Source organism: Aphidius gifuensis, linkage group LG2 (genome assembly GCF_014905175.1).
Source record: "Aphidius gifuensis isolate YNYX2018 linkage group LG2, ASM1490517v1, whole genome shotgun sequence".
NCBI classification, from domain to species: Eukaryota; Metazoa; Arthropoda; class Insecta; order Hymenoptera; family Braconidae; genus Aphidius; species Aphidius gifuensis.
The window spans coordinates 18,395,001-18,419,159 of NC_057789.1; the positions used below are offsets into that span (position 1 = coordinate 18,395,001).

The 24,159-nt window shown below is 30.4% G+C and overlaps 1 protein-coding gene and 1 pseudogene across 1 annotated transcript; both read right to left on the reverse strand.

Moving 5' to 3' along the window:
* Positions 1-3,843: 3,843 nt before the first annotated feature.
* LOC122850445 lies at positions 3,844-5,453 on the reverse strand. Its single transcript, XM_044149595.1, has 5 exons — positions 5,334-5,453; positions 4,897-5,263; positions 4,695-4,833; positions 4,376-4,575; positions 3,844-4,297 (listed from the first exon to the last, which is right to left on the reverse strand). The coding sequence occupies exons 1-5, from the start codon at positions 5,451-5,453 to the stop codon at positions 4,254-4,256; spliced, it is 870 nt and encodes a 289-aa protein (XP_044005530.1). The 3' UTR covers positions 3,844-4,253.
* Positions 5,454-6,968: 1,515 nt separating this feature from the next.
* On the reverse strand, positions 6,969-8,487 carry LOC122850446 (annotated as a pseudogene).
* Positions 8,488-24,159: the final 15,672 nt, after the last annotated feature.

Here is a 24,159-nt window from a genome sequence, read left to right on the forward strand (position 1 = left end):
TGCACTGATCTCATACAAAAACGACACAAAACCGACACACGACTATAAGAATTTCTAAGTCACAAAAAAAAATAGTAAAAAGCATTTAAAAAATAAAATATTATGTCTAAATATTTCTAAATAATATTCTTATAATTTAAGACACATTAAAATTTTTTTTAAATAATTTTTTTATTGAAAAAACTTAATTCTGTTTATGTATTATAAGCGAGGTTAGCTGTCAGAATCATCTGTACACGACTGTGAGATTTTACAATTCTCACACAATTCCGACACAATTCCGACACACGACTGTGAGAATTGTAAATCCGACACAATTCCGACACAAATCCGACAGACATACGACAGTATATTTTTATTTTGTATTTAATATAAAAAAAGAGCATATTTTATTAATAAAAATTTTTTTTCAATATTAAAGTTATAATATTTTAATAATTTTAGGCATATTAGTTTTTTTTTTTTTTTTTGAATAAATTTTGACAAAAAAAATAATTGGAAACATATGGGAAACCAAATACATGGTTTCATTACAAATTACATTCGAGTTACAAAAATACCAAATACGTGGGAAACTGATTAAATGTATTAGTTTTGAAAAAAAAAAAAAAAATGATAATTTTTTAATAAATATTTTAAAAAATCCTATAATTATTAAAAGATTATAATTTTATTATCAAACAAAAATTTTTGCAAATCGCAAATTCTCACAGACGATTCCAATTATTTTTTTTGTCAAAATTTATTCAAAAAAAAAAAAAAAACTAATATGCCTAAAATTATTAAAATATTATAACTTCAATATTGAACAAAAATTTTTATTAATAAAATGCTCTTTTTTTATATTAAATACAAAATAAAAATATACTGTCGTATGTCTGTCGGATTTGTGTCGGAATTGTGTCGGATTTACAATTCTCACAGTCGTGTGTCGGAATTGTGTCGGAATTGTGTGAGAATTGTAAAATCTTACAGTCGTGTACAGATGATTCTGACAGCTAACCTCGCTTATAATACATAAACAGAATTAAGTTTTTTCAATAAAAAAATTATTTTAAAAAAATTTTAATGTGTCTTTAATTATAAGAATATTATTTAGAAATTTTTAGACATAATATTTTATTTTTTAAATGCTTTTTACTATTTTTTTTTGTGACTTAGAAATTCTTATAGTCGTGTGTCGGTTTTGTGTCGTTTTTGTATGAGATCAGTGCACAATCCGACTATCTGCATTTTCGCTAGGGACTCCAGTAAAAATGCGAATCTTGTCAATCTAACCTCTCTACCGTGTATAATTTAATCTCTTATTCAATATTAAATACATGTACTAGTCAAGGTTTTAGTCAGTTTAAGTTATTCTCATCATAATTTTATATTTATTCCATATTTTTCCAACTCATTTTTAGTATCCGGTGCTCGTGAATTACGTTTTATATATGCTGTCGAATGGCTGTCAAATCGCTGTCGACTGAGTGTTACATTTGAGAGTCAAATCCCGATCCTGCAGGTGAAATAAATTCTGATCAATATTTGTATATATAATATACGTATACTTCTATACTCGTATACGGCTGCTTATTGTCTGTTTGGTGGGACGGAAACAGCCGTATACGACAGCCTTTTTTTTTGTATATATAATATTTTTCATCTCGGGTACAGTTGTATATCGCCATTTTCTGTATACAAATTTATAAAGTTGTATATAGTTGTATACAACCATATATGGAATTTATAGATCAAATTCAAGAATGGTTGTATACAAACAAAGATAGTTGTATACAAACATAGATGGTTGTATACAAGTTTATATGCCGTGACTTCCAAAAATTTATTAATATTATTAAAAAAAAAAAATCCATAATTATTTAAACAATTTAATCTTTTTGTTTATACATTTAATGATTTATTTAACCGGAAAAATTACACCATAAATACTTGACATTACCAGGACTTGAACACGGTATCTTCTAGTTGAAACTCCAGAGCCTTATACTTACCTAACCACGGCTGCTACAATTGAAAACTAGGAAAATTTGTTCTACTTAAATATTCATTATAATCATAGCAATCCAAGGATCAACTAACACTCAGCCGATATATGAATTTCATTTGTTTCGGGGGTGTTCTTTTTTGGACGAAAAAAATTCTACACATAATATACCATACACTGTGGAATTCTCCTCTAGTGAACTCTACACAAAAAAAATTGTATCCACCTAAACTGTACACATAAAAAATTATGCTCATTTAAACTGTATTTAAAAAAACTTTACCCAGTGTATTCCGATAATGACCGATTGCTTACATTTCATGTATTAGGTCGGTAAAGAAGGTATGTATTTAGTTAATATAATATTACATAGATGTCTATTACGTATCCATTTTCTTTATTTTTTAATAGTATAAGTTAATGATGAAAATTGATGATTTAATATCAATATAATTGTATTTTTTTTTTTTTATGAAATCTAAATAATACAAACAATATCCAGATAAATTATTTAATTTAAATTTCATTAATAATACTAAGAGTGGAAATATGATGTGAACAAAAAGAATTAATAATAGAAAAAAATACAAAATGATGAACAAAAAATCAATATATGATTTTAATTATTTATTTTCTTTTTTTTCAATATAATTTTTTTGTTACTCATTATTTTTATTATTTATTCTATTTTTTTCAATAACGGAAGATGATAATGAGAAGATACTTGCAAAACAAATAATGCAAATTATATATTATATTTAATTTAAATTTTATTATTATAATATTGAGTGAATAAAAAATATTGAAAAAAAAATTAATAATAAACAAAATACAAAATGATAAGTAAAAAATCAATATAATTATAATTATTTTTTTTTTAATATAATTAATGATGGAAGATAATATTGATGAAGATTGTAACGAAATTTATTATTTCGCTGGTTCTCGAAATAAATAATTAACAAAAGAGCTTTAATTATTTATTTGCATGTTAACTGAATTGTTAACAATTAATAGGAGTTAATTGTTAATAATTCTAAGGTTCACCGCATGGGCACTGTGGAGGGTCAAGTCTACTACGAGTGGTGTCAGTGTGGCACATGTTTCGTATATATTCGAGGTCCCGTAGTAGACTTGATACGTTAAACCTCGACCGGTGCTAGTTTTCCCCTCCATCCGTCAAAAAGACGAACTCTCCGAAGGCTACGGGCTGGATCGGATACCTATTCGTGTTGCGGGCTAGGAAAGCGTGCTGCGCATGTCCGGGACGATAGGTGGGAGAGCGCGCGAGTGGGGATTCAGAGGACTCACAGTAGCTTAGAACAGAACGCTATCGTTAGACTACACAACTTGTCTGGCTCTCGAACTGATCACTTCTCTTCTCTTGACTGGCTCTCTTGGTTCACTACTGGTTCTCTCGACATCGTTTGGATCTCTCGTAAAGGTTCTCTAGGTATCAGACGTTAAGTCCTGGTGAAACTCTGCTTGAATTTCCAATGATGGACTAATACTAATGATCACGCTATATGGTTCTCTTATTATAGTAATAATAATTATTATATTCTCGCTACGTAATGTGTATGTGATGGTTGGACCATCATCACACATAAATGTGTATGTGTGAGTTCACGAATGGATCGCTGTAAATAATAACAATAATAATAATATTGAGATATATTATTATTGCAATGGCAACGTATGTGTAAGACCTGGTCACGGATGGATCGCTGTATGGTTCCCTATACAAAATACATATCTCACATGTAGAATATTTGCTCCTACACTTATGATACTTGTGACGTCAGTATTTTGCTATAGTATAGTCGCAATGTAATATAGGCGTATGTAACACACTATACTTGGTTCACGATAGTTCCCTCAGGTTTGGTTACGTATTTCATAGTCCGATCAGGTGGACCGCGCCCCTCTACCATTTCTAAGACTGAGTTAGGTTCTCGTATTTTGTTCTCGTTACTCCTACGGCTGTTGGCTTCCGAGATAACCAACATGGCTCCCCCCGGTGATTTTGAGGAGGATGGTGAGAAATCCTCGTTGTTAACCTTGGCCGATAGTTCTCGCCGCGCAGGTCAGAAAATCGGTTACAAGATATACCGACGAAACAAATATTGCATTCAAAAGTTTTATAAGGAATACGTTTTGATCACTTCTTCAATGACATCGTCAAGTGTAGCACTTGTTTTTTGAGCTTTTTTTTTTGGAACAGCTGTTGTTTTTTTTTTTTTTGGAACTGCTGTTGTGTCTTCTACTTCTGGAAATGTTGTTGTGTCTTTTTTTTTCGTTTCACACCTGTAATTATATTAATGCAATTATATGTAGGGAATTAAATAAACGGGTATTGTACACCAAGTAAAGCTTTATACATACTCCCATAATCCGGTTGTAACACTTCGGGTGTATGAATTAATTTCTTCAATGAGTCTTCCTCATTGATATTTGTTTTGTTTTCTTTATCACAGTTTGCTTCTGATTTTTCTTCATTCTCCATTTCTCGATATCGGGTTTTCATTATTGATTCTTGGGTTTTGACTGACATTACTTGATACAAGAAATCCTCTACTCCCATCCTGCGGAAAATCAAGTAATTTATTATAATTGAATTAAATACCAATTATCATAAATTTTTATTCAATGATTACTATTATTTTTTTTAATTTTATCAATATTTGTATATGTATATACTTACTTTTCTAACAATAAATCTCTCTGGGAATCGGAAATGAGTTGATTTTTTTCATGATTTTTTATTTTTTCTGATTCCCTTCGAATTTTAATCTTTTTATCCATATTTTGGGCTTCCACTGTTATAATATTGTGGAGATTATCTAGAAATTTTTCAAAAACGTTTAATTAAAGTTCAGATATTATTCAAAATTTTTTTAACTCACTGAGAAAATTCATAAGTATTGGATTTTTTCCTCCAATCCTTCTTAATAACGAACGGTTGAAAGTCTCCGAGTTATTGTTTGTTCGCGTTGAATTCCCAAAACAAGACAATAGATGGGCTTTACCAGCCCATTGATGTATCACATAGTCCCGAAAGCTACCTAAAGCTGGCCATGATACTATATATTTGTCAATGAGATTAGAGAGAATTTTTAGACCAATTTCAATTTTTTCAGGTGGCAAAAGAGGAATATTTCTACACAGATAAAGGATCTCTCTTGGAGCTCGTTTAGGAACAATTTCAAGCTCGATCTGTTCTTTTGTTAGCTTTTCAATTAATTCACAGTCGTCCCAATGATTAGTTATTGCCTGTGAAATGAATTTGAAAACTGTTAAATAAGGCATGTCCGTATTATTTATAAGAAAGTCTTATACGAACCTGGGAAAAATGAAACCAACAGCCAATGATTCTGACATAAGGAAATACATAATGAAAGGCAAGAATTGCGGCCTGTTCAAAATCTGTGTGTATGGTTTCTAAATTACTCTCCAATCTCATGAAATATAAAATAACTAAAATATACAATTTACCTCTGTATTTTCAGCTCCATGCTCTCGCATTAATATATTCCACGTTTGCATTGACTGTCGATGAGTCGGTACAATCTACACGGAAATAATAGGAATAATAATAATAATAATAATAATAATAATACCTTAAAATTTCCATCAAAAAAAAGCTCTTTTGCATTATTCAACCGAATTAATGCCGATTTATGGGCAAAAAATAAAATTGTTCCTTCCTGTTGATTTTCAGGGTGCATACATATTCTGAAATACTCATTAAATTTAGGATGTTGTTTTATAGTTTCAGCTTGTTGCTCTAAACTTTCTTTGGCACTGATATGATAATTTTTTTTGGCAGCATAAATTATATTTTGAACTTGTTTTGGCTTCATCAATAATGCAGCTTTTTCGTGACTGTGAAAATAAAATTATATAAGAACATTTTTACTACCTTTTCTTTGTTGATATACTAACCTTGGGGCAACGCGGTCATAAATCGTTTCAGGAGTCTCGGGGTATTTTGCAGCTTCTTTCAGTGCTTTTTTCATTTTTTCAAGCTCAATTTCATGAGAATATGAACCATGTCTGTGCGTGCCCTTCGACTAGGGTTACCATGCGTCTTGATTTAGCAGGACATGTCCTGATTATGAATGGCTTATCCTGATACGGTCCTGATTTGTTAAATGTCCTGATTTTTGAGACTCGTTTACAATTAAAAATTTTTTTTTTATTATAATGTTTTTTTAATAAAAATAGTATAGAATTTATCATTTACGCTATCTATGATGGACTCTTGAATACTTCTAATTTTTGAAATTGAATTAGCGTGCATTACATGTACCTCGTCATATAGAGTATAGGGGGCCCGATGCAAAATTTCTATAGCCTAGGCAACCCTTTCTTTTATTTTTGTAAAATTAAGGTACAACCGGCCAAAATGAAAAATAGTCTGAGGCTCATGAAATTAATAATTTAGATAAATGAAATAATAATGCATCTTTTTGTCAATTCAGTTTTTATGTTATAATACTTTTTTTTTTTTAATAATTATTCAAAGTTGACATAATTTAGAGAGGTTAAACATGCCCTGGTGGAAATATTACTCCGGCATTATTCCGGCATTACTCCGGCATTTCTCCGTTTTTGGCCCATTTCCGGAGAAATTATTCCGGCATGAAGTTGATGGCGGAAAAATTACTCCGGCATGAAATTGATGGCGGAGAAATTATTCCGGCATGAGGTTGATGGCGGAGAAATTATTCCGGCATGAAGTTGATGGCGGAAAAATTACTCCGTCATGAAATTTATGGCGGAGAAATTATTCCGGCATGAGGTTGATGGCGGAGAAATTATTCCGGCATGAAGTTGATGGCGGAAAAATTACTCCGGCATGAAATTGATGGCGGAGAAATTATTCCGGCATGAGGTTGATGGCGGAGAAATTATTCCGGCATGAAGTTGATGGCGGAAAAATTACTCCGGCATGAAATTTATGGCGGAGAAGTTATTCCGGCATGAAGTTGATGGCGGAAAAATTACTCCGGCATGCAATTGATGGCGGAGAAATTATTCCGGCATGAGATTCATGCCGTAGAAATTGTTCCGGCATGGGATTAATGCCAGCAAAATTATTCCGGCATGGGATTGATGGTGGAGGAATTATTTCGGCATGGGATTGATGGCGGAGGAATTATCCCGGCATAGGATTCGTGCCGGAGAAATTATTCTGGCATGGGATCAGTGAAGGAGAAATTATTTCGGCATTAGATCAGTGAAGGAGAAAAAACTCCGGCATAAAACTAGTGGCGGATTCATTTTTCCGACATTAACTTCATGCCGACAAAATTATTCCGGCATGAGATTGACGGCGGAAAAATTACTCCGCCATGAGATTGATGGCGGAGTAAATACTCCGGCATGAAAGTAATGTCGGAAAAATTAGTCCGCCACTAGTTTTATGCCGAAGCATTTTCTTCAGCATTCATCTTATGCCAGAATAATGACTCCGGCATAACATTAATGCCGGAGTAATTAATTCGGCATGAGATTACTAAAAAACATTGTAGAAATGTTATATGTTCATCAATTTTATCAAATATATTTATTTAAACTAACCATCACATTTACTGACTCAGAAAAACTAAAATTATATTTTCGGAATGTGGTACGTTTATAATTAACTGCTTTTCCAAGATCTATAAATTTATCATCAATCATATAATGTACACGCCATGATAAATCAGCAGCACATTGACGTAATTTTGGCATAACACGTTGTTCAACATCTTCTCGTTGTAATAATGTTGCAATATCCTAACACATGCATCAACAGCTAATAAACGAACAGAATCTTGTTCATCTCGTGCAAGTATAACAAACATTAGAATTGAATCAGATTTTAAATACTCAATTTCAACAACTTTCGCAAATTCTCCCAATTTCGATGATGCTGAACGTCGCCCCATTAGTGTATCATCTTAAGATGTCAATTGACATAAATTACAAAAATGATTTCTTAATTCAGCTATTGTTGCTGTACTTACACGTGGATAAGATACACTTATTAAACCACATGTCGATGTTCTTGACGTAAACCAATCACCAGATCCCAAACGTTGTACCAATGGAACAAAATGTATCAACTCACAACGAGTATGTTCAGCACAAAGTGCCAAGGCAATCGTTGAAAGTTTTTTGATTGAATTTAATCGCAGCTATAAAATAAAAATATATTCATTAATTGTAATAAAATAAAATGTTCATCATATTTACATTTTAAACAAATTTTAAGTCAACTGATATGATGAAATTAATATAAAAAAAGACCGCTCCAGTTATAACCTCATTGTTACAAACACTTGCTGACTAAGATCGAGTTATTTTTTTTTTTCAAACATAAAAAACTTTGGTAATATTTGAAAAATAATAATTATTGTACTTACTTGTAAATTTTCATTTTATAAGTCATCGATCAGAACTGCAATTGGATAAAGACTGTCGTCCGTTGGTGAGTCGGCTGCTGCCATTTTGCTGAACCACAAATTTATCCAAGCAGAATTCATTTATTCTGAGTGTTTTAATATTAGCCCTTGGCACAATATGGCTTTTTTTATTATTTTATTTGTTTATTGATATGATTTTCCATTGCCTTATATACTAGGGCACAACACTACAACTTTTTTCTTTTAACAAGATAATGAATAAAAACAATCTACGTTGCTTCCACTGCTATGCTACATGTATATGAGTGCGGGGTTGGATGTGGTTCTCCATGAACTAAAAGAACACAAAAGAATAGATTGTCATATTATAAAAATGTTCAACCGATGAAAAATACTTCTAGTTTGTCTGCTCAAAAATAGTATTTATTAATAACAATTGTAATATTTTCTCCGCCATCAATCCCATGCCGGAAAAATTTATCCGCCATCAATCTCATGCCGGAGTAAATTCCCCACCATCGATACCATGCCGGAGTAATTTTCCCACCACCAATCTCATGCCGGAGTAATTTCTCCGCCATCAACCTCATGCCGGAATAATTTCTCCGCCATCAATTTCATGCCGGAGTAATTTCTCCGCCACCAACCTCATGCCGGAGTAGTTTCTCCGGAAATGGGCCAAAAACGGAGTAATGCCGGAGAAAGCCGGAGTAATGCCGGAGAAAGCCGGAAAAAGCCGGAGTAACGGCGGAGAAATATTTCTACCAGGGTGGGCTCTTATGGGAGGCGGTGTTGGAGAATATCTACGAACTTAACAAAACAATACTTGTTTTGGTCTGACCTATCCCAAAAACTAATAGATAATAAAAGAAAAAATAAGGAATTTTTTGATATCAGGATGAAATCGGCTTATAAGACTAAATCTCACGTAATTAATAAAAATATAAGCTAAAAACACGATTTTTAGCAATTTTATGAAAACAAGTATTGAGGCTCTGGCAACAGCGCATTGAAGCGGGAAAATTTAAACAGCAAATTTAGCAAAATTTAGCATCCATGTTTAGCTTTTACACAGCATACACACACATACATTCATGAAATAGATATTAAGATGGCGTCAAGATCAGTGTTGCAAACTGACAAAAAAAGCACTATTGCCGGGGTCATTACGAGAAAATAAAAACTAATTAAAATTGTTTAAATTACAAGAATATGATTTATTATGCAATAAAATAGACGAAATGATAAGATTCTCTAGTAAAAAGTATTATTAATAAGCCACAAACGACCGAGAAAGATCCATTTTTTTATTTATTTGGGGTTGGTAGCGCAAAAACTATCCATGTAAAAGCATAGGCAGTATATTGAGGACACGCCCCCAAAAATTTTGGCCGGTTGTACCTTAACTTTTGTAAATTATTTTTTGTAAATTTTGTGGCTTGCCATTAATTTATTCAGCGAAATTAATTCTTTAAAAATTAATAGGTAAACCACATCCTCTCCCTAGCTATTTTTCATATAGCTTTGAATTTGTTTAAAAAAATAAAAAGCTATTGACAAATGGCTAAGGAAAAAATGTGGCTCACCAATTAATTTCTTTAGCTAAATTAATTCTTTAAAAATTAATTGGTGAGCAACATCCTTTCCCCAGCCATTTTTTCTATAGCTTTTAACTTGTTGAAATAATTTTTAATTTAACAACTTAAAAGCCGTGAGGAAAATGCCTAAAGAAAGAATTTCGCTTACCAATTAATTTTTAATTAATTAATTTAGACAAAGAAATTGACTACGGTAAAAACTTTCTTATCGTTCGTGTAATTATGATAGATAATTATTGAATGATTAAAAAAAAAACGAATAAATAAATAGCATATAATCACAATAAATGAATTGTTATGATTATCTACTTGAAACATAAATTTATGGGTGGAGAGGGTGAAATTTTGGAGCGGGAGAAAAATGTCCTGATTAGGTTTCCTAGAGATATGGTAACCCTACATAAATATATCTCTGAATATTAATATTTTTTAACTATAGTAAACTAATAATTTTGATCAGAAAAAAAGAAAATTATATGAAGAAATAAACTTTCCTCACATAACCTTGAGCTCGGTTTTATTTGGCTAACACCAGTACCAGGGAGGCTATTCTCGAATTCATACGAGTCGACTCGTTCACACGGATCGAGGTCCGTGGACGGATCTTGCCTTGAGTAGAGATGTGAGATCCATTCACGGACCTCGGTCCGTGTGAACGAGTCGACTCGTATGAATTCGAGAATAGCCCCCCAGGAGTGCTATTCTTGGTCCCGTGTTGCGGGAGTTATTGCGGGACTCGCTATAAAGGCGTGTGGCCACTAGCCCAGTTTTTCGAACAAGTTCTATGCCATAGTCCATTTATTACCAGAAACATCTAGATTATTCCCAGTTATCCCTGAAAAAGTCAGTTGTTTCTGGTAATAAATGGACTATGGCATAGAACTTGTTCGAAAAACTATGCTAGTGGCCACACGCCTTAACTCCCGCAATACGGGACCAAGAATAGCGCTCCAGTAGATCATTTTCGACGACGATCTGAATCTCTGAGGAAAGCAACCGATCGCAAAACATTGACGTACGGTATTTATTCAATAAATAAATAATTAAACTTTTATATTGAATTTTTTTCGACATGCCATACACTATTTGTTTACATTGTGTGGTAAACATTAGTAGTAAGGAATGGCATCCTTTCCTTAGCTAATATTTTTCCCATAGCTTTTCATTTATTTAAATTAATAAAAAGCTATACGAAAAATAGTAGCTAAGGAAAGGAAGTTGTCACATGTTAATTTATACGAAATTAATTTTGACAAAGAAATTAAGATGCAGGCAACATCCTTTCCTTAGCTAATATTTTTCCCATAGCTTTTTATTTATTCAAATAAATAAATGGTCATAGGAAAAATGGTAGCTAAGGAAAGGAAGTTGTCACAAGTTAATTTATACGAAATTAATTTTGACAAAGAAATTAAGATGCAGGCAACATCCTTTCCTTAGCTAATATTTTTCCCATAGCTTTTCATTTATTTAAATTAATAAAAAGCTATAGGAAAAATAGTAGCTAAGGAAAGGAAGTTGTCACATGTTAATTTATACGAAATTAATTTTGCCAAAGAAATTAACAGGTAGGCAACATCCTTTCCTTAGCTAATATTTTTTCTATAGCTTTTTATTAATTTAAATAGATAAAAAGCTATGGGAAAAATATTAGCTAAGGGAAGGATGTTGCCACTTGTTAATTTATAAAGAATCAATTTAGCTAAAGAAATTAACAGGTAGGCAACATTTTTTTCTCAGCAATTTGTCAATATTTTTTTATTTATTTAATTTTAAAATTTTAAATTCCAAAATTTTATGACAAGTGTGTGATTGAAATAAAAATATAAATTATGCTTTTTAGTGTTCCGTAGGACACTTATGTTTTCACTTTTCGTGTGACTTTTTGTTATTTCGCGATAAAAATAAAAGTTATGAATCGAATTGGCTTCTACGAAGCCCATTGGGTTCCATTTTTTTTCCCAAAAGCAATCATCATATTTATTTTCAATTTTTGGCCCTTATCAGTTGTGATAGTGCCATTTTTCTACAGGGCCCAATTTTAAATATTGACGGATCGAATCCGGCAATGATTCAATCGACGACGCTTCATCTGTAGACTCTACGATATTTTTTTTTGAAATTTTTTGGTCGTTTATTTTTTTTTTTATTAAACTAAATGTAGTGTCAGAATAAGATATTTGGGTGTTGATGTTAAATTTTATGTTAAATCATCATATTTATTTTCAGTTTTTGGGCTTTATTAGATTTAATTCTCCCATTTTTCGATAGGGCCCAATTTGAAATATTGACAGATCGATTCCGGCAATGTTTAAATCGATGACGCTTCATCTGTAGACTTTACGTTATTTTTTTGAAATTTTCGGTCGTTTGTTTTTTTTTATTAAACAACAGAAATAAACAACATTAGAAAATAAAACAAAACAAAAAAAATAGTCATTTATTTTACAATAAAATGAAAAAACAAATCAAACAACAAGAAAAAAAATAAAAAATCCTACGGAACACTTAGGGTGCACCTTGGGGGACTTGACTATATTTTTTTTTAATATTATTTCAATTTATTCGACGAAATCTGCTTTTGAGCTGGTAATGTAGAATTGAGACCGATATTGTAGAAAATAAATGGGAGTATCATTTGATATCAAAATAACTAGACCTTGTCTGGTGAATCGGGAGGAACTAGACTGCCAAATAAGCCCCTACCGAAATACACGGGCTTGAGGCTACGGGAGCCAACTTGAAAATGTCAGAGCATATGTTCCTACGGAACAAGAAGATCCTACCTTGCTTAGTAACCGAAAAAAAAGTCCCTGTGTCAGTAATTATTTGACGTGGTAACTATCTGCGTAAACCAGTATCGTATTTTAAAATACATTAAATTCAAGAAACACGAGTTCAAAATTGATAAATAGAATATTATTTTCCAAATATAAATGTACCTTCAAGTAATTTTGAACGATAATGATAGTAAAACATGTTATTACTTTAAATTTTTTATTTTGTTTATCAATATATTGAACCAATTCAATAAATCTGTTTTTTATATCACCGTAATATATAACATTTTTTGTCATACAAAGAAGCTACTATTACAAAAGATTAATGAATTGAAATTGCGTATTGTGTCGTAGAACAAGATTTGAATTTCATATAATCATAAATTATAATTACTATTTTTATTAATAATCATTATTAATCTAATCCTGGCATGCATCTTTTTTTAATTAATCTAAAGAAATGTTTTCAAATAATTTCAAGAAACTTTTCTTTAATAAATAATAGAAGATATTTTTGTATCGTGTATTTTATCTGTAATGATTTTAAAGCAACGTTGCTTTAAAATCAGTACTGGGAGTCACAGGAAATAGTTTTTTTTAAACATTAGCTTGTATGTATGTTAGCAGTTCTGTTAATAGATACATATAAACTTCATCTCATATTAAATGAATGTCTTATGAGGTGCTATTAATAATTATATGTTTCAAGTGTCTATGCAAAAATGTATTTTTATGATTGAAAAATGAAAAGCATTTAATTGCATTTGATAAATGACTTTTTAAAAAAAAGAAAAGGTTTGCATGTATTGACAGTGCGTAAATTATTGTAAACAAGGAATAAATTATAGCTAAGATGTTTAATTGAACTCGAAAAATATACACTAACATATATATAACTGATATTAAAATTTACATAAAAAGTGGATTCATCCGAAAAAAAAAAAATAATAATCTGTCGGTCGTGTATCATCTATGGGTCTGTGAGTGTGGAAATACACCAGTAGAGTGCACCCTCAGTTACATAGACTGCATTGATAAAAATATTTAAACATAATTAATATTGTTGTTGATAATTGAGGGTCCGGATGCAATAACTCGCCGAGCGCTCGAAGTCAAGAAAACGCTATGTTGCTGTGGGTGAAAAATAGGAAAAATTAAAATTGAAAAATAAAAAAAAATAAAAATACAGTCGTCGATAGAATTAAAAAATACATGATTTTCTTCAAATAAATTTTTTTTTATAATAATTAGTTAACGAGATAAAAAATATAAACGAAATTTTTTTTTTCGAAAAAAATACTTTTTTTCAATAATATAACTCAAGATAACTTCTTTAAAAATTAATAAATTAACTTGAATTTTTTACTGTAGCCTCATTATAAGCTACCGATTGCAACAGTATGATCAAAAAATGTATTTATTAATATTGTTTAATTTTTATTATATGATTGTTTAATGTCGATGAAAAATTCAATTTGTCTAACTTTGAATGAAAAAAGAGTCAGAGAAATTTAATAATTGAGTAACTTGTCAGTGGCAATATTGCTAAGCAGTATATCAAGAAGTTTTATAGAAATTTTCAGATATTTTTATTAATTATTGACTGAGTTATTAATTTAACAACAAATTGCGCGCATACTGTTTGTATTTATATGGATATACAGGCGCGTGAACATAGGCGTTCGCGAGAGAGGGGGCTGACGATCACGCATATATAGCCGTAACGGTAGCTAGCAATTTGTTGGCAAATTAATAACTCAGTCAATAATTAATAAAAATATCTGAAAATTTCTATAAAACTTCTTGATATACTGCTTAACAATATTGCCACTGACAAGTTACTGATTAAATTCGACTCTTTTCATTCAAAGTTAGACAAATTGAATTTTCATCGACATTAACTCATATAATAAAAAGTAAACAATATACATATTGACAATCGGCAACAAACTACCGTAAAAAATTAATTTATTGAACAAAGTAGTATGAAAAAATACATTTTCAGAATTCAATTTATCTCGTTAACAATTATATTTAAAGCTTTTGAAATTATGTTATTTTAATTCTATCGACGACATATTTATTTTTTTATTTCAATTTTAAACATACCACAGCAACATGACGCTCGGCGAATATGCAACTAATTATAATATATAATTTTTATAAAAACAAAATCTGATCAATTATAATTTTTTCATACAAATTTTATAATAAAATATAATGTGAACAGAAGCAAAAATACTTTGCGTATTAAACAGCATCGGACGTTAAAAGAAATCCGAGATTGGTAGAGTTCCGTTTATAGTTCGGTTATATTGAATCTTGTAACTAGCTATTGATAAGCTATAAAATGTATACTAGAAAAAAGGATTTGTTGCCAAAAAATAATTAAACAATGAACGCTTCAAAATAAAAACAATAAACTTTTTAAATTAACAATAAAGAAAATTATTATTATTTTTATTTTTTGTAAGATTTTTAATTTTCAATTTTTTTAATGGGTTTTTTTTTTTGTACACTGAGAGAAATTTTAACTAAAAATTAAAATCATGGTTGGATAGAAATTACTATAGTACTTTGTAATTTTTGTTTTAATTCTGGGACTGGCCGCGAGAGTCGGAATTCTACAATAAAATTATGTAAAATGTGTAAAATGTCAAAAAATTGTTGGGTTACTTCAAGCCTCTATACATCGTTATCTATTGCAGATGGACATGGGGTTGAGTGAAGTTTATTATTGAAATTCATTCAAACAATATTTATAAAAATTACTTTTTGATTAATCTAGATAATGATTATGAGTCAATTAAAATGAATATACATGTTTTAAAACAATAAAATTATTATATGAATAAAATACTGCACAATTAATAAATATTCTTATATATATATTAAAATTATGTGATATAAATTACATAGACTTAAATATTTTTTACTATTGATGAATTTAACTAAATAATGACTTATAAATATTATAGTAAAATTGTAAAATGTTATTAATTATTGGTATACTGAAATTAAAAATAATGTATTGTATATGAACATATTATATAAAATTATTCAATATATATCATGTATATATATTATTAAAATGTATTACTTTGATTGTTGTTTAAATAAAATAAAAAGATTATTTAATAACTAAAAATATCTTAATCAGTAAAATTAAACATTTAAATATTTGTAAAAAATATTGTTTTAATAGTTATATAGATAATAAATACTGAATATAAAATTTAGCATAGACTTAAATTTTTTTATATAGCTTTGTAAAAATTCTGTTTGTGGGACGAAATAACACAAAGATGGCCGACCGATTGAACAAATGATTGAACTGTCATGTAATTTCAAGCATTTCTACAGCCTTATCTGTTGAAGCTAGGTATGGGGTTAAGCGAGGTTTATTGTTGGTTATTTATTTCTAAACAATTTATCAAGAATAACTTTTTTCTATTTAACAATTAGTTTTCGAGTTTTGAGCGTGTAAACAGAAAAGAAAAAATGTTGCCGGGAATTGATTGCTATTCTCCGTGAATCTAGCACAAACTGCCCAACTTAACACAAAAAATGTCCAACTTTTAAATAAAATTTGTAATAAAATTTAGTAAATTCTAAAACCGGTAGTGTGTAAATTCTTAGTCTGCTAGATTTTACTTGTGAGTGTCGTGAATTTAGTCATTTTTTTAAACAGAAATTACAATAAAATTGTGTAAATTTTATGACTTAGTAGTGTATATAGTCAATGGCCAGATTTTTTACATAATTTTATTGTAAAAATTATCTATCAATATACGAATAATTCTTATAAATGACGGGGGAACGCAGTTTTTACTATTTATTTTGTATTTTTTTCTTTTACGTTTGTAATTCTTAGTTAATATTTCTCTCAGTGTACAACTTAACATGGAAGTTAGAAAAATTTTTTCCTTATTATAGAGACCTTCCAAAAAAATCTAAAAAAATACATATTTTTATAAATAAGTTAAATGAATCTCAAAATATAAATTTAGATTAATATTAATTTAATCTAATTAATTAATTAATAATTTTTTTTTTTTCAAACCAAGTAGTAAATGAAAAATAAAATCGTGACTGTATTTTGTTGACAATAAAATTTAAATATTATTAATTTATTCTTGGTTTAGATTTTTAACTTTATAAAAAAAAATAAAAATAAAAATAAATAAGTTTTCTTTTTATTTTTTATATTTATTTAATTTATTCATAAAAATAACGTTTTTTTGAATGCATTGAAGGTATTTCTTAATAATGACAAAAATTTTCCAACATTCACATTGACGCGCGTTGGCTTCGGGTAATACACTCGCATTTAGAAACTAAGTTCAGGTAGGTAGCTAGGTACATAGGTTCGATCCCGATCAGTTGTACAAAAAAAAAATTAAGGAAACACAGCGTTATTATAATAATAATTTTTTTTTTTTCAGAAACTAGCGAACTAGCCATAGACTAGCCAATTGTCTATTTCTACAGAAATCGTAAACGTCTAGTTTTGAATCTACAAACTATCTACATCTGAGTTTGAATCTAGTAAAAAAAGCTAGTTGTTAGACGTTTATGAGACTGAATTTCTACCAGGGTAACTTCCGGATGATATATTGTATCCAGAAGGTCTATCAGGGAGTCGCTAGAGTACCTTAAATTATTAAAATAAAAATTCCCATAAAATCATAAAATAAAGAAGGTAGGGTTACCATATCTCGAAAAAGCCAAATCAGGACATTTTCCTCCCACTCCAAAATTTTACCCCCTCCACCTATAAATTTATGTTTCAAGTAGATAATCATAACAATTCATTTATTTTGATTATATGTTACTTATTCATTTGTTTTCTTTTAATTATTCAATAATTATTCATCAAAATTACACAAACGATAGAAAAATTTTTTACAGTAGTTAATTTTTTTGTCTAAATTAATCCATCAAAAATTAATTGGTAAGCAAAATCCTTTCGTTAGGCTTTTTTGTTATAGCTTTTAAGTTGTTAAATTGATAATTATTTAAACAAACTGAAAGCTATGAGAAAAATGGCTAAGGAAGGAAGTTGCTTACCAATTAATTTTTGAAAAATTACTTTGGCTAAAGAAAATAATTAGCGAGCTACATCCTTTTTTTAGCAACTTGACAATATAGCTTTTTATTTATTCAAACAAATTGAAAGCTATAGGAAAAATGGCTAAGAAATAGATGTTGCTTACCAATTGATTGTCAATAGGATTTCGACGTAATTGAGACTTCCAGAGATATTTACAGAGTAATCTCCAGACTATTTTCATAATATCTCCGGATTTTTTCCGGAATTTTCGCTTAAAAAAAACCAACAAAAAAAAATAGAAAAATTAATAAAAGAACCAGAAATAAGAGTTTACATCCGAAATATAAAAACCGAATTTTCTTCCAAGATAATCCGGAGAAAATCCGAATAAATTCCGGATTAATATCTCCGGTAGTCTCAATTGTGAATTGCGTAGAAAATTCTGAGAAATCCGGAAAAAATCCGGATAAATTATTTCTACCAGGGAAATTGAAAGCTATAGAAAAAATGGCTAAGGAAAGGATGTTGCTTACCAATTAATTTTTGAAGAATCAATTTAGCTAAAAAATTTAACTGGCAAGCCACATTCTTTCTTTAGCCATTTGTTAATAGCTTTTTATTTATTTAAACAAATTATAAGCAGTAAAAAAAATGGCTAAGGGAAGGATGTGGCTTACTTATTCATTTTTAAAAAATTAATTTAGCTAAAGAAATTAAGTGGCAAGCCACAAAATTTACAAAAATAAAAGAAGGGTTGCCTACGCTATAGAAATTTTGCATCGGGCCCTCTATACTCGATAGGACGAGGTACATATTCTGCACGCCATTTTAATTTCAATAATTAGAGGTATTCAAGAGTCTATCATAGTTAGCGTAAATGATAAATTCTATATTATACCTATGTACTAAAAAAAAAAAATTACAATAAAAAAAAATTTTTAAAATTGTGAACAAGTCTCAAAAATCAGGACATTTGACAAATCAGGACCGTATCAGGACAAGCCAATCAAAATCAGGACATGTCCTGCTAAATCAGGACGCATGGTAACCCTAAAAGAAGGGATGATTAAAAGTGGGAACATCTTTGACCAATAATATTTAATGGTTCCCAGGCTATTTAGCGTTTATAATTTGCTTAGACACTAGTTTGCAATTTTTGTTAATTTCAACGGATGTAAAATATCGAGTTACTAAGGTGACTTTGAAACTATGGCTGAGAAAATAAAATTTAAATACAAAATTATATGAAAAAGGTAAAAATATTCAAATAAAAATGTCGAATGTACAAGCAATGTAAAATACTTAGTAGAACTAAAAGAAAAAATTTATGTGCAACTTGATATTGAACTTCCCTCGAATCTAACCAGTATATTAATCATTAACTAATTATTTTTAAATAATGAAATTGCCAATATACTGGTGAAAAAAAACTGGCAGATTCTGGTAGATTCTGTCAGAAACTGCCAGCCAAATACTCGACTTTCAACAGTCTGCCAGATTCTGCCAGTTCAAATTATAAATATTGTTTTTTTTTCAATAAATTGATTTTTTTTAATTAATACAACTGATTAGGAGACATCAAGTCATCATCGAATTATTAGTCTGTTATAATTCATTCTTTTATAGCTCATTTATCATTATTTTACGTTAGTTGTTATTCAATGATCCTCACATGTGCTCTCGTCAGAGTTAATTCACATATATAAGAACTGAGATTATGATACATATAAAAAATTAAAAAACATATTCAAGTTGAGAAAAAAAATGCAACGCTTCGAGATTGAAGTTTCTTGATACCTTACCGTGATGTTTATAATAACTACAATAATTCGTCCAGAATTTTTTTTTTAAGAATTTTTTAGTAAAAATAGTCTGGCAGATTCTTACAGTTTCTTACAGATTCTGGCAGATCCTCACAGATTCTTACAGATTCTGCCAGATTTTTACAGATTTCATTGATCTGTTTTTTTTATTTAACAAAGAAAATATTGCACCTGTTCCATTGAGAAGAATGAAGGCTAAATATACTTTTGATACAATGCAGTATTTTGTTGACATCAAACAGGCAAGTTAATTCCAAAGTACAATTTGAAAAAGAAGAAACAAAACCATAAAAGTTTTATAATAAATAAAACAAAAATTATCATTGTTTCCGGCTCGAGTATGTGGTGGAAAAGGAAAAGTTTTTTATAAATTAATTTATTTTATTGTCAATAAATTGGTCTACCAAATGCTGGAAAAGTACACTACTAAGATCAATCACTCGAGAAAGACCAAAAATTGCTTTTTATCCATTTTCAACTCTTAAACCTTATTTAGGAATGGTTTTGTATAATGATTATGAACAAATTGCTGGTAAATAAAATATATATTATTTAAATATTTTAATAATTTATTTTTATATGTACTTGATGGTATTTTCATAGTTGCTGATCTTCCTGGTCTTATTGAGGATTCACACAAAAGTCGTGGTCCTGGAATAACATTTTTAAAACGTGCTGAAAGATGTGCTTATTTATTTTAGATGCAAGTTTAGATGAACCATGGGAACAATTGAGTTGATTCAAAAATGAAATTCAACAATTTAGCTTAGCATTAAATGAAAAACCATCATTAATTATTGTAAATAAAATGGACTTTTCTGGAGCAGAAGTTATTTTCAATTACAAGAATAATTAATTTTCTTTTAATTAACAATCATATTATATGTTTTTCATTTTGTTGCAGGAAAACTTAGAAAAATTAAAGGAAAAAATTGGCACTCCAATCATTCCAATATGAGCAAAAATGGGTAATAATATTAAAAAATTATTGCAAGAAATTCGGGTAATTTCTGATATTGAATCGAAAAAAAAAATGATAAAATAGCAAATTTACCAAATGATGATTGAAAAATTTATATTATTTATCTTTTTGAAAACATTAAAATTTATACAAAAGTATAATTAAGATATTGTTTTATTTGCATGAAATTGAAATTTTCAATAATTGAATTAATTTCTGGTTGATTAACAACGGTCATAAACCATCTTTAAAGATTGTATATTTTTTTTCTGTCAAATGAATCAAGTGATTGTTCGTAAACTGTTATCATTGTTGTAAAAATATATAAGCTATGTACATCAGGATAGCGATTCTCGACATAATTATCCGCAAGTTATCCCGAGCGACTAGGATAACTATTTTGTGGAAATTCACCTTAATTTATTGCTTCATTTGTATCTTTCTCAATGGTTTTCATCAAACGACTATATCGTTTTCGGACGTTTTCATGTTATCCCGTGTACATAGGAAAATTATGCCAAGAATCCAGCAAGTGTCATTTTCTCACGAACCAAAGAAGTTTCATTTAGCAAGATATTGTCCAGCACTTTGATCGTATCAAGCAAATTTTTGTTCGCCAACTCATTTGACTTCGTTGTTTTTTTATTGGTTTTATTGAAGCAAGCACAAATTAATGGCAATAATTCATTATCAGCAAAATCCATCCACTGAATAATTTGACATGAATACAAATTATCAGAATATTTTAATTTATTACCAGCTAAATAAAATGTTATTGCATTTGCATTAAAAAATTCAACATTATTTCCAGTCAATTTAATTGTACCATCTGTTGTATTTTTTACAATTATTTTTTTACCACCAAATTTAGCAGCAATTTGTAGACGATATTTTTTAATACTCAATTCTGTATGAATTATTGTAAGTAGCAAAATAATGTAATGATTCATTCAAACTAAATAAAAAAAAAAATTAAATGTAAACACCGGTAATTTTAATTTTTGAATGATCATATACTTTTATTTGTGACATTGTCATGTATTCATGAGAGTGTCAAAAATGCATGAAAATACATATAGACCAAGAAGACTAGAAATACAGGAGGACGAACTTGCCTCAAAAAACCGTATCGCTATACGGTCGCCGCATAATTGAGGGGCGCTAGTAGTAACACGGTAACGTGCGCGACTTGTATCGCTTTTTTTTTACAATGCGCACAATACAAACATACTCTGACAAACACTAATAGAGCATTATACACATGATGTTTGTTAGAGTATGTTTGTATTGTGCGCATTGTAAAAAAAAGCGATACAAGTCGCGCACGTTACCGTGGTACTACTAGCGCCCCTCAATTTTGCGGCGACCATATAGCGGAACGGTTTTTATATACAGGCGAGATAGGGAGTAAGTCCTCCTGTATTTCTAGTCTTCTTGATATAGACGTAAACAAAAATAACATGTGACCATGGAACTGTTGTAGCACAAGCGTCACCAACGGCAAAAAAAGGTACTGACTTGCTCCATTCCGTGAGCTCCACCAAAGCGGTATGCTATAAAGCGGTGTCTCCACGCTATAGAAATCTCGTGCAAGATCTTGCACGAAAAAATGGAACATGTCCCATTGGCTGCGATAGTCTTGCAAGGCTTTTTAAGGCTGATTTCCACCAAAATTCTAGTAATTATCTAGTGATGATAGATCTTGCTGCAAGATCTTGCAAGCATTTGAAAAAAAACCAGAAACTCAGAAAAAATAACGAAGTTCCCCCGCCGGGAATCGAACCCGGGTCTTTTGCTTTCCGGGCAAACGCCTTGACCACTAGACCACAGGGCTTCTTATTTTTTCTAAGTTTCATCAAGTTAACTCCGACGTCCTTCTATGCGTCAATTCATTTTTTGAAAAAAAACCAGAAACTCAGAAAAAATAACGAAGTTCCCCCGCCGGGAATCGAACCCGGGTCTTTTGCTTTCCGGGCAAACGCCTTGACCACTAGACCACAGGGCTTCTTATTTTTTCTAAGTTTCATCAAGTTAACTCCGACGTCCTTCTATGCGTCAATTCATTTTTTGAAAAAAAAACCAGAAACTCAGAAAAAATAACGAAGTTCCCCCGCCGGGAATCGAACCCGGGTCTTTTGCTTTCCGGGCAAACGCCTTGACCACTAGACCACAGGGCTTCTTATTTTTTCTAAGTTTCATCAAGTTAACTCCGACGTCCTTCTATGCGTCAATTCATTTTATGCTCTAGAAATCTCATGAAAGTTCTTGCAGCAAGATCTTGCACGAAAAAATGGACCATGTCCCGTTGGCTGCGATAGTCTTGCAAGGCTTTTAAAGGCTGATTTCCACCAAAATTCTAGTAATTATCTAGTGATAAACGATCTTGCAAGCATTTCTATAGCGTGGAGACACCGCTTAACTCTCTATTTAAGATTAAGAACGCACCCCAGTTTGAAAAGTGAACGAACACACCTACATATTAATCTGCAGACCTTGCTAGTGGTAGACACTTAGCCGAAAGAGTGTGAAATAGCTGGCCTTGGAAAATTTTTTCAATACTTGGCGATTTGTCTGAATTTGCTATGGCAATAAAAAAATTTGCCTGATATTAGTTCAATTGTTATTAATTATTGAAAATGAGTATGGAAGTGAGCCGAAACAAAAATTCTAATTTGTTATCACAAGTTTTTTTATCGTTAATTTGTAGAGTTTGATTTGCTGGATTCAAATTTTTCTGCCTCGTTATTTGCCTGATAATAATTAATTAATTAAAATAATAATAAAAAGCTGAAAATTAATAACCATGGAAAAGCGAGTGCGCATATCACTGAAATATAATAAAACTGGAAGGTGAATTCCTATGCTTAGCCAATGTACGGAGTGTCGCTCGAGATAGCAATACATTGGTTGGCATTCCCTCTCACTCACGCATACGCACATTAAATCTTGTACAGTCAACATCAAAACAAACTAGTACTAAACGGTATAAAAGTTACATTATATTTCAATAGTCTCAACCAATTATAGTTGACGTGACTGTACCGACAAGGACAACATCCCAACCATTGAGTTTCTCTCTCGGCGACACGAAGTTCGGCTTCCAGTTTTATTATATTTCAGTGGTGCGCATGCGCGTACCTTATCAGCCGTTACGAGTACATATTAGGTGCTTTCTTTTGGGTGTTTATTTTTTTTTTCTGTTTATTTTTGCGCATGCGCAGTTGAATGCGCAGTCGGAAAAAAGTCAGATTGCAACAGCGTAGGACATAAGGAGCTGGATCAGCCATGTTTTAATTCTTATTTTTTAAGAATTATTTGTTTCGACGCCACTGCTCTCTCCTCAATTTTGCATGACATACGCATGATCATGCACATGCGCCTGTCATGCAAACTTGATGAAAGAACAGTGGCGTCAAACAAATAATTCTTGAAAAATTGAAACATGGCTGATCCAGCCCCTCATGTCCTACGCTGTTGCAAACTGACTTTTTGCTGACTGCGCATTCGATTGCGCATGCGTGAAAATAAACAGGAAAAAAAA